We start from the raw sequence: 12,240 nt of genomic DNA, 5'->3' as shown, positions 1-12,240 counted from the left end.
AAAAATTTGAGTCATCAGCGAATATTACTGGGTGTGCATTTGCAGTAAGACATGTTGTCAGGTCATTGGTGTACAAAATAAACAAGAGCGGTCCAAGTACCGACCCCTGAGGTACGCCAGATTTTACCGACAATTCTGCCGACACACTACCCTCCACAATTACACACTGCTTACGATCAATCAGGTACGATGAAAACCACTCGTGAGCAACACCATAGATTCCAAATAAACGTAATTTTGTGAGGAGGATTGAATGGCATACCGTGTCGAAAACTTTAGTGAAATCCAAAAAAATCCCTAGTACCTTTTCTCCAGCGTCCTGGCTATTTAATATGTATTCACCTGAATCAACTAAGGCATGCAAAGTTGAGTGATAACGCCGAAACCCGTATTGGTCGAACAAAAAATACACCATTCGGAACAAAAAATACACCATTGGAATCACCATGGTAAAAAACCTAATACAAGAAACGTATAGTGCCCTGGCTTGAACAACAAGAAAAATCACTTTCTGTATGGGTAGCCCTGATGTGTCCTGAATTGTCTTTAATTTTGTTCCTTCTTTACTGCTAGTGGGGCAATGGAACATCATAGAGAGCTGTTTAAGGGCTCATTTTTAAAGTAAATGGCTTTATCTAGTGTCTTTTATAATTAACAAAAAAAATAAAGTTAAAAACAAAATCCATTTTTGGACAAAAAACTGCATCTCCTTATACAAGACGATGAATTATGCCAAATCGTAATTTACAGCCATAAATGACATTAAAATAAAACTGTGTTATGATATGTTCTAAAACCATACTGGCTATACATGACGTTTGTGAGCGCTGAGGGCTGCTTGGCAGAGGTCCTTGTCAAAATATCTGCTTTTTCTTTTCGTTGCTCCTTTTGCACTGGCTTAAATCACCCTCGTTCCAGTTTCTTAATTACTTTTATATATATTAATATATCTATAGTCGTTTTTTATTAAACATCATTATATCATTATCATATTCTAGAATGTTTCTTTCATGTACAAGAGTCCTGATGTAATAAACTATTCACGGCACTTTGGAGCTGCGATACGGGCAAAGTGGGTGACTCAATCCACAATCCCCAGCGTTTTATCAGCTCCGAGAGCAGAGAACGAGAGAGTTTTCTTAACTTCCCTATTTTTGCTTTAAAGCTCACTCCATATGCAAGTACATCTTTCTTTCAATATGTTCATTGCCGGAAGGTAAGGCTGGTTAGAAGTCTTGAAGATGGGAAACTACAAGCCTCTGGTGAAGGATTTGGATCATGGTGATTCCAATGGTGCACTTTCAATTTCAACCCGCTGCCGTTGTCACGGGGTCTCGAATTGTCGTTTAAGTCTCTGGTCTGGGTTTATAAGCCTCTGGTCCGGGTTTGTAGGCCTCTGATGAAAGATTTAGACAATGAAGATTATAATGCTGCACTTTTCGTTTCAACCCGCTGCCGTTTTCAAGGGGTTTCGAAACGACGTTTAGGATTCGCAAGGGGTTTGGTTAGGACTGCTCGAGGAGCCAAGGATAACCTTTTCGCTTAAAATCAATTTGTAACTGTGCTCCACCTTAGCTCCACTTTTATGAAAATGTTTTCCTCAAGTTTTTCCAACAGCCCTGTCTTCACTTTCAAGTTCCCTCTACATAGAAGTACATGTTTCTTTCAATATATTCCTTTTTGCCAGGTAATATGATGCGAGGGAGTAATTTTGGAAATCTTAAACATCTTCTTAGCATTTATATTTTTTCTTTGTTTTAAATAAAATTGCTCAAATACGAATAAATAGCCAAAAAGTGCACTCTTTCTCTTTTAAATCGAAAGTAAATTTATTTCTACTCATACCAATTAATTTTGTAAAAAAGTTCTGCGACTCTACTGGCTAAGCATAACTATAAGAGAAACTTAGGACAACGATAAAAACGAGAAAAAGTCACAAAGTAAAAAAGTAAAAGTGTTGATCAAGACTTCCATCCTCAGTGCAAAGACCGTGCCCGCCACTTCTGAATGGTCGACAGATTTTGGCAAATCACTTGATACGGATCAAAGTTTCTTCAATATAATTGTTTGAACTAGTCTGTATATATGAGTTAGTGTGATTCCTTTGTTTTGTTTTTTTCTCTCTCTTTTTAATCGTACTTTATCTCTCTTTTGCTTCTCTCTCTTTATCTTTTTTTTATTTGTACTCTATGGTTTTTGGTTAATAGTGTAATATTTTTATATTTCTATTGGGTATAAAGATATTTATTTATTTAAACAGAATTAAAAACAGACTGAGGTCCAAGAAGCAAAACAAACAAGCAAAGCTAAAAAAAAAAAAAAAAAAAAAAAAAATAAGAATCACCTACCCAAATAAACAGTAAATTAGCGATTTTGTACTGGTGACAGCTAATTGGAGAAGAATTTGTGCCCAAAATATTTCCGGTTTTTTCTAACTTTCTCTGGCTCTGAATTTCCAGGTTCTACATAACCCGAAAATTACTTATTGTGGCAATGCTTATCATCATTTGGGAAAATGGCAGTTAAATATTTCTGAATTTTACATCGCAATTCCAAGTAGCAATCAGACAATGGGGCATTATGGAAACTTACCTTGAATTTAGCTAAGACTGTGTGCTTCCGCCCTGATTTTGAAGATGGAGACAATTTAGGGTCATCCTTAAATAATTTTCTCAATAGGCCATTCTTACTGTGAGTCAACAGGGATACCATTTCAACAGGAACCTGGGTAGAAAATACATAAATAATAAATTATTAATTGACCAACATATATTTCTATAAGTTCTTTTCTCGAAAACGGCACTATATATTTCTCTTAAAATTGTAATACCACCATTTTCCAGTGTGAAAAAGACAATTCAGATATGTCACGACTTTTGGAAAATTCATTTCTCCCACACAGCTCCCTTATTATTTTTATAAATCGTCTACTGATTGAAATTAGAGACCCCTAAAAGTTGAGAGCCTTGATCATAAGTAAAATGGGTTGCAAAACGCAATTTAGTTGTTGGCTTATCAGTTGATTCACAGCTTTTAGAGAAAGACATTTCCGTTTGGTAGCTGTGAAGTGAGTCTCGGATTCTTCAATGGCTTTGATTAAATGCTACGCATTGCGGCTGAACAATTACAATAATAATTTGTATACCAGGAGACCAATCTTTTCCCGATGATTATTTTTCTTTTAATGACATTGTTCGTAATGAGATAATTATTTGCTTTCCGATGTGAAAAAAACGACCTTGATAGTTCATGACTTTCGGAAAATTCGTTTCTTTCAGGAAAATTAGTACTACTACTACTAACAACTCACCAAGCCACACGAAGCCAACACAACTACCCACACCCCTCGTCCATCCTAATCTTTTAAAAGCATTTTTCTTCACACCCTCCTGAGACGTGCCCGACTCTTCTACATTTTTCATCATGGCATTCTCCCACCACAACTGTGGACCATTAGCTTACCGTTTAGCCCTAGACGGTTGGCCGAAAGGAACAATCTATAGCAATCTGTTATCCTTCATCATCACAACGTACCCTAGCCATCTCAACCTTTCTCTCATTATAGCCCTAGAAAGCGGGATCGAACCGGACTTTTCGTACCGCCTACTGTTTGAAATACGGTCAGTCATCCGGGTACCCAGAACAATCCGTAGACAATTTCTGTTTCCTGGTACTAGGCCAATTTCCCCTGGTACTAGGCCTATAGCACAATAAGACAAATTAAATTGTTAAAAATCTATTAAACAAATAATTTATTGCACATACATTAAATTATATATTAAAAAGTAAGAAGTAAAAAAGATAATTATGCGCACTTCTTTTAACCAAGCATTTCAAACGTAAAAAGCATCACAAAGGGAAAAGTTGAATAAATAAATGAGTATGAAAGAAAGAACAAACAGGCGAATAAAATGAATAAATAAATAGGTTTGTAGCTTGAGAATCTGACCACAATCTTTGTTAGACATACAGACTTCTATTTATTAATAATTTAATTTCGTTAAGAAATAATTTAATTTCTTACGAGCAAACATACTCGTAAGAAATTACATGCAGCTGAATTGCACCAAATTGTTTCGGTACTTACAGATATAATTTATGAGAGAATCAAGCCTTTATCTCAGGATAAAAAACATCCGGCCAGAAAAGATGAGGGTTTTTTCGATGAGGAATGTAGGCAGAAAAGGGAAGAGGTAATTAGGGTTTTCAGGCTACTTAAAGCAACAGACCCATTAGATCAGGAAACGAATTTGCGCAGGTTAGCTGAATATAGGTCAGATTATAATAGGGTTAAAAGAGTTAAAAAGAGAGAGAGAGGCGTATGAAAATTAATGAGGAAATTAAGGGAGCTTATAGTGTGAATAATTCAAGAGAGTTTTGGTCGGTTGTTAAATGTTCAATCCAGGGCCCGGGAATAAGAGGAGACGTCCCAGCAGTTGAGACGTGGCCAGATTATTTTGAGAATAGAGAGTCAGAATATGTTAGGGCGAATGAGTCGAATGGTTCAGAAGATAGGAACCCAGGTCTAGGGACGGCAACATATCCTTTAAGGCAGAATGATGATTTAATTAGGCCTGTATCTCAACAAGAAATTTGGGATCAGTTGAAAAGGATGAATGGAAATTCGTGTCCAGGAACAGATTGTATATCTCCAAAGGTCCTGAAGTTAGGAAGGACAACTTTAATACCCATGATGGCTGCAATTTTCTTGTTTTTTGTAGAGAAAGCTGGTTGGCCTCACTCATGGGACATTTCTGTAGCAGTGCCTCTTTTTAAGATAGGTAATAGGAAGTTACATGAAAACTTTAGGTCTATCTTTATGGGGAATGTGGTAAGTGAATTGTTTTGAAAGGTTCTGGAATTTAGGCTAAAAGATTAGTTAGATAAGAAGGAAATACTGAGCCCTATACAAATGGGTTTTAGATCGACATTCAGCACTGTTGGTCTTTGGATGGAATTTTACTTTGGGTGTATTGAGAAGGAAATATGTTAAAGGAAAAAATGGTCGGCTATTCGTAGCCTTTTTAGACCTGAAAAGATGCTTTTGATTCGGTAAATAGGAAGTTATTAATTGAAAGTCTGTTAGAAATAGGCTAGCCGTCTTGTTTTGTAGCAATAATAGCAGATATGTATCGGAGGCGGAAATTTTCTGTGAAGGTTATGGGAAAATTTTCTAGGCTGGTCACGTCTCATGTGGGTGTGAAACAAGGATGTACATTATCTCCTAAGCTCTTCTCCTTGTTTGTTAATGATTTAGATAGGTTTATGAAAAATAATGGAGCCCCTTATGTATCTTTGGATTGGTTTAGGCTATCATGCATGTTATTCGCGAATGATATAGTTCTAGTGGCGGATAGCAGAGAGAACCTTCAGAAGCAATTAGATATAATAAAAAATTATTTAGAAAAGAAGGAGTTAGAGTTGAACGCTAAGAAATTAGTAGTATTAGTATTTAAGAGTAAAGGAGATGTTGATTCATAGGTTCATTTTAATTTTGGAGGAAAGGTTTTAGAGGTTAAAGATGAATTTGTTTATTTGGGTGTTAAGTTTACTGCTTTTAGGGGAATGTCTAGACATGTAGAAGATTGTAATTTAAGGGGTAATAGGCTAATAAATATGTTATATAATTGAGAAGTAATTTAAATCAGCTAGCTTACATGAGGATCCAAAAAAGAGTTTTCCAGACAAATGTAGCTTTTAGTCTACACTGTGGCTCTGAGGTTTGGGCTTTTGCTAAAGTAGCTAAGCTAGAAGTAGTTCAGCTAAGATATTTTAAGAGAATTCTAGGCTTGAAGGATTCATTTATTTCAGTGGTACTGAAAGGAGATTTGGGGCTTTTTTCTTTAAGAAGTGTTAGATTGGTTAGAATGATAAAATTCTGGGAGAAGATAATTAGGCTACCTAGACTTCGGCTTTTTAAGGCAGCTTATTTGGAGAGCTTGAAGGATGGTAGACGTGATTTATGGTCAAATCAGGTTAAGAAAATACTGGACCTTTGTGGACTTTCAGAGATGTGGAATGAAGGAAAGGCACTATGGATGAAACCTTGTCAGTATGGAAGGAAGTCCATTGAACCCTAAAGGACCAAAAAATCCAAGAGTGGCAAGCTAATAAGGACCAATCTATGTCTTTGAGGTTTTACTCCCAAGCCAAAGACGGTTGGGGGGAGGAGGTTTATCTTAGATTTGGGTTGAATAAAGAGGATTTGAAGAATTTGTTGTTGGTAAGAGGGTATTGTTTGGATTTAGGCGAGAGAAGGAAAATTTTTGGGAAAGTTTAGGCTGGCGGCTGGCCCTTATTTCTGCCCAATGTGTGGATTGGTGAATGAAAACTTATTTCATTTTGTATCAGAGTGTGAAGAGCTGTCTGAGTTGCGGAATGAATGTTTTGGACGAGTGTTTAGTAGTGAATGCTGGTTAATTCAGCGGATGGCTGAGATGAACGCATGTGCTATTTAACAGTTGTGTAAGTTTCTTCGTTTAGAGATTAAAAATAGGGAATCATGTTTGAGAGGATAGCCTGATACTATTTTTATGGTTTGAATTTTGTTTTATGGTGTTTGTTGGTTAAAAGTTGAACCTTGGTGTGTTTCTTTTTTTGGCGTTTTGTTGTTCTTTTTCTTTTTCCTTTTTCTGATTTTTACTATCTAAAGTTGTATTTTGTTCCTGAGTGTTGGTTTGTAGATTGTATTATGCGTTGCTATGGCCCACAGGCTTTTTGCAATAAATCTTATCTTATCTATCATAAGATAGATAAGATAGATCCTGCTAAAATTTAGTCATTTGAGAAACGTTACTCTTTCACACATAGCAAAAAAATGTATTTTTCGAAGCCTAAATTAGAGGGATATTTACCATTTTTTCCATGAAAATACCAAAACTGGCATTTTTCACTGGATGTATTCACCCCCCCCCCAAAAAAAAAACAACAACATCAAATCTAGGGAGAGGGTTGAAAATCTAGGTGGGCACATACCTCCCATTCATAAAAAAGAACGTCACTGTGTGGAAACACCCACAAACTTTTCAAGAAAACAAACTTTCCTAAAGGAAAGTTTGGAAATTTCTGGCAATCCCAAAATTTCTACAGCATTATAACTAATCCATGAACCACAGTGTGGTTCAAGAGAGATATGAATGGTGGTTTCTAAATTATTATTATTACTTTTTTTTTTTTTTTTTTTTTTTTTTTTTTTTTTTTTTACTGACCAAATTGGTCAATTGAAGCTGCTCAATTTAATTTTTGAATAACTGATCCAGGCACGTACGCGGGAACATTTATCAGGAGGGGGAGATGATAAAAAATAAAAACAATAAAAAAGATTGTTTTATAATTTGAAAAAGAAGTACCCGCATATTTGGAAAAATTTCGAATTTCTAATTTAAAAAACGAGGGCAAAAAGAGGTGGTTTCAACTCACAAATCCGAAGTTAGCCACTGACCACCTTGACTGAATTTAACGGGGGGAGGGGACCACAAAAAAAAATTATAATTTGAATAAGAAGTACCCACAATAAGAAATATATCAAATATATTTTTATTATACGGAATAATAAATATATTAAATATATTTATATTATACGGCCTTGCAACGCCGCATCCAGGGGGTTGGTGAGGGTTTTTAAACCCCACCTTCCTGAAATGTTTGTTCGACTCGTAAAAATGTAACGAAATGCAAATTAAAAATGTTCTGATTTTGGTGCTCCCCCCCCTCCCGAACAAAAATTCTGGATACGGCCTTGATGCACAGACTAAAAAATCTAAAATAACATGGTCAAAAATAGCATTACCTGGTCAGAATTTTTTTCAAGGATTCCCACAGCTGAATAAGTTACTTCACCGGCATAATGCTGTACCTTGAATTCGTAAATACAGTCATATTTAGGCTGTTGCTTTTGAATAGACTTAACCATGGCAGGCTCAATAGCCTTTTTGATCCTTTCAACCAGCAAGGTTTCGGTTGGATAGCGTTTCATCCTGCACTCCTGGAAGATGCATGCATATTATGTAATGTCCGTAAATGTAGTAGCCATTAAATGTAGTGGACATGACATATACATAATATGTCATGTCCTTAAATGTTGTGAAATAAGGATGGCCGCAGGAATTTTTCGAAAACGGGGAAGGACCAATAATAAAAAGGTAGTTTGAATAAGAAGTAGCCAGAAATCCGAGAAAATTTAGAATTTTGAAGTGGGGGAACAATTGGAATGATTGAGTTTCTCAGAGAAATTGTTTAATCCTTGATTTGGATATTTACACAAAAATATATTGAGAATGAGAATTACTAAGCCAAAATGACATCCAAATTTCAGCCATTAAATATAAAATACTGATTTAAAACTAATTTTAAATTAGTTTTAATTTAAACTAATTAAAACTGTGATTTACTACCGTACTCCAGCTTTTTAATAAATCTATTCCAAATATTGATGACTTTTCAATATTCTATGATTCTATGGGAAAAGTTTGTGAATTTTCATCGAATTTTCTAATTGGCTGAAATTACCGCTAGCTAATCCTCGGTATTAGTAAAATCTAACATAAATCAATGAAATCCATAAATTAAATTAATAACAAGACTTAATTAACGAATCAGTTTCATTCACATTATTTGTTTGACTCTTGATTCTGTACATTTACACAAAAATACCCTGAGACCAAGCATGACTACGCCAATTTCGGCCATAAAAGATAAAAATTATTTATTTTAACTAATTTGACACGTTCTTAACTACTGTGATTAAGTTTTCATTAATCTATTATAAATACTAATTAATTAAAGACCAATTGAAAATGAGATCTTTCTAATACTGAGATTCAGCTAGCATTAACTTGAGCCAATCAGATTTTTAATGGAACTACCTGATTGGCTAAAATTACCACACGCTAATACTTGGTAATAATCATTTTAATAATGCCATATTTATTTAGTACATGTGTTTTAATAAAATACATGTCAGGTTACGTGTAGTCTGTTCCTTGGATGTAACATAGGCGATAGTGCTTTTTTGCCTACCCAAGCCATCCTGTTTCTAACACATCATCTATGTATTTCCATATAATCGTATCACTGATAGCATTTATGACAATAGCATTTTTTCTTGCTTGCGCCTCGTCTTCATTGACATTATTCTCCCTTCCAGCAGCACTTTTGGAGGCGGATCCTTTTAGGACGACCGGCTATGATTTGACAGCAAATATGATTGATCTGCCTTGGAAAATTCGAAGGATATGATTGGCTGTCAAATCAAAGCCAGCACTGCTGCTGACAGGGTGAATGATATAAATCCAGACGAGGTCTTAGACTTTTAAGGATTTCAGTGCCATCTATATTCTCCTTATGATTGATCACACTAGGTGCCACTAACAAACACTAAACATAAAACTTGAAGATCTGCATACTTGAAGATTCACAAACAAAGAGTATTTGCATAAGGCAAATAATGGCAAAAAAAAACATGTGGATAATTCGACCTATAATGACGGTCTATCATCTGCGCAAAAATTGAAGAAAAGAGAAAAAACAAAATGTATTTTTTTGTAGAAATACAGAAAAACAAAGACTTCAAAAACAGCATATGCAAAATTAGACTTCAAATTAACTTAATTCCTCCCACTTAATTAATTAATTAAAATATAATTAATCAAATACAAAAATAATTAATTTTAAATAATATAAATAAATTTGTTTGTACATTTTCACCCCCTGTAGAATCCGTCATTTTGTAGCAAGAATGTTTTAAATGATACTAGCAACTAAAAGACCAAATATCGACAGCAAATTAAAAACATTAAAATGAATATTAAAAACGAATTATTAAACCAATAAAATTCCAAAAGTCGAAGAAATCAAATGAATTATTAAGATTTTGGCTTGGGTTATAGTATAGCTCATTCGACAGCTTTTTGATTTTTTGTTCTCTATTTCCTTTCTTCGTCAATAGTCTATGTCTTTTCTTTTTCTTTAGCCTATATTATTATATTTATTTCATTTTGCAATAATTGGGCAATCTTATTTTACAAATTAAAATATATGAATAAAATTTATTTACCGAATGAATTGAACAAATAAATTGATTCATTAGTTAGCTCATTCAAATTGAACCCCTTACCTACTTTAGTTCGTGTTTAATTAAGCAAATTATATTTAATTGCCACGGTTGATAATTCTAATAGTAGAATTACAAACTATAAAGATAATTGAGTAAAATACATTGGCCTACCAAAACAAAAAAACTTGAAGAAATAAAGATCGAGGAAGGTTTTTTTTTAAATACTGAGGAACAAAGCGAATATTTCAACTCAAGCAGAGGAATTAGACGAAAATTCAAAAATGTAGACGAGAAAATTCGGGTAAAACCGCCAAACCAAACAACGAGGAAATACCAACAGAGATGACAAACAAATGAAATCCAAAGTTGGTAATCATAGATATTGGTGAGCGACTCGCTCTTGGAATTAGGTAGAAGGCTTTGTTTGCTATTTCGGATTTTATTTGCTTTGTCTTTTTTGTTGATTTTCTACGTTGTTTGGTTTTTAGATTTTTAATTTTTTTCAGTTTTTGTTTTGATTCAGTTTTCGGTGTTGACTTTCGGCGTTGTTTGATTTTCTCCGAGTTATCTCTTCCATTTTTTTTTACATTTTTTTCTGATTTCTCTGATACCACTGAAGAAGGAGAGGGTTGCCCTACCAAAATACTCGCTTTGTCCGTCCAGTATTTTCGTTGTCCTTAAAAATAAAACATTCTCAATCTTCATTTCTTCAAATTGCTTTTAAAATAAACTAAAAGGTTTAGCTAGGTCCTTGCCGATTAGGGAGCTTACAAACTGGGCTGGATTGTGAATTGTAATGACCCAATATTCACTGCATTGATTAATTACAAATAATTATTAAAAATTAAATAATTAATAAGTCATCATGCTGTCACCTATTCGGCTATCAAAAATCAAAAGGTACTAAGTTTATTAGTCTTGCTATGGGTAGTAGCATTTCAATGAGCTCTAAAATGACGAATTATATCGGCGATTATCATAGTGTACTTAGCTTGTATTACACATTTAATGTATAATTAGTATACCTATAATATTTTATACTGATGTTTCTTATATTAATTTGACATTAATTATTTACATTACTTCATACTTATTAAATTTATTTATTTCATATTTATATTTTTTAAGTTAATTTTATATTAGTTTTATATTTATCATATTGATTTATTTTATATTATTACTTATTTTTCATATATTTGGCTTTATATTTATTTATCTTTACTTGAATAAAATCAATTTGTATCACAGAGTTAAAAATTAACGTTCTCCTTCAACTCTCATAATAGAAAAAGAAAAATTAGTTAGGAGAGCATTTAAATTACAATAAGAAATAACAGCGAATATTTTGGCAAAAAACTTATTTGCAATAAAAAATGCTATTTATATTATTTAGATTATAGTATTATTTAATTATATTAAAATATGATACTATAATTTAAATATTAGATTATAGTATCATGTTTTAATATAATTAAATAATCAAGCTTTTGATACAACACCTCTTTAAGGTTTTACTATGAAACCGTATGTGTTTCATACGGTTATTAACCGTATTAGTACTTTTGTTTTGATTACTACTACTACTAACAATTCACTGCAGCACCAAGCCACCTCAGGCCAACGCAGCTACGAACGCTCCTCCATCCCAATCTATTCAAAGCCCCCCTCTTTAAACCCTCCCAAGAAGTTCCCATTTCCCTTAGATCTTTACTTACGAAATCCTCCCACCCCATTCGGGAACAACCTCCTTATCGTTTGCCCCTAGATAGTTGAGCGACAAGGACGATCTTTGGCAATCTGTTGTCCTTCATCCGCAGAGCGTATCCTAGCCATCTCAACATTTCTCTCATTATAGCCCTAGACAGTGGGATTGAACCACATTTTTCGTACAGCTGACTGTTTGAGATATGGTCAGTCAGTCGGGTATCCAAAACAAGTCCGTAGGCAATTTCTATTGATGTGTATTAAGGGGGGAGTTGAGTGTAAAGTTAGTTATAGCACGTTACATGATGTTTCAGTTATACTTTGTTTAAAAACCTGTTTGATATAACTTTTCGGTATAGGTAGATAGACAGACCGGTTTATTTTAAATGCCCTGGGGCCGTATACAAAAAATGTATAAAAAAGGGAAATCCCAAACAAAACAAATTACAAAGCACCCAAAAACAGAATATAAAGCAAAAGAA

At 34.0% G+C, this 12,240-nt stretch overlaps 1 protein-coding gene across 1 annotated transcript in view; it reads right to left on the bottom strand.

The window, feature by feature from the left end:
• LOC148946330 (unconventional myosin-XIX-like) overlaps nt 1-12,240 on the bottom strand; it is a 60,353-nt gene that overhangs the window by 21,591 nt on the left and 26,522 nt on the right. Inside the window, exons 8-9 of the mRNA XM_089097666.1 lie at nt 7,790-7,984; nt 2,593-2,724 (exon numbers count right to left, since the gene is read on the bottom strand). Of these exons, the coding sequence (XP_088953792.1) occupies nt 2,593-2,724; nt 7,790-7,984 (327 nt within the window). The remainder of the gene's footprint in view (nt 1-2,592; nt 2,725-7,789; nt 7,985-12,240) is intronic.

The sequence above is a fragment of the Artemia sp. Qi Xiang Cuo genome, chromosome 12 (genome assembly GCF_049724085.1).
Source record: "Artemia sp. Qi Xiang Cuo chromosome 12, ASM4972408v1, whole genome shotgun sequence".
Lineage (NCBI taxonomy): Eukaryota > Metazoa > Arthropoda > Branchiopoda > Anostraca > Artemiidae > Artemia > Artemia sp. Qi Xiang Cuo.
This window is presented reverse-complemented; position numbering and strand designations above follow the sequence as displayed.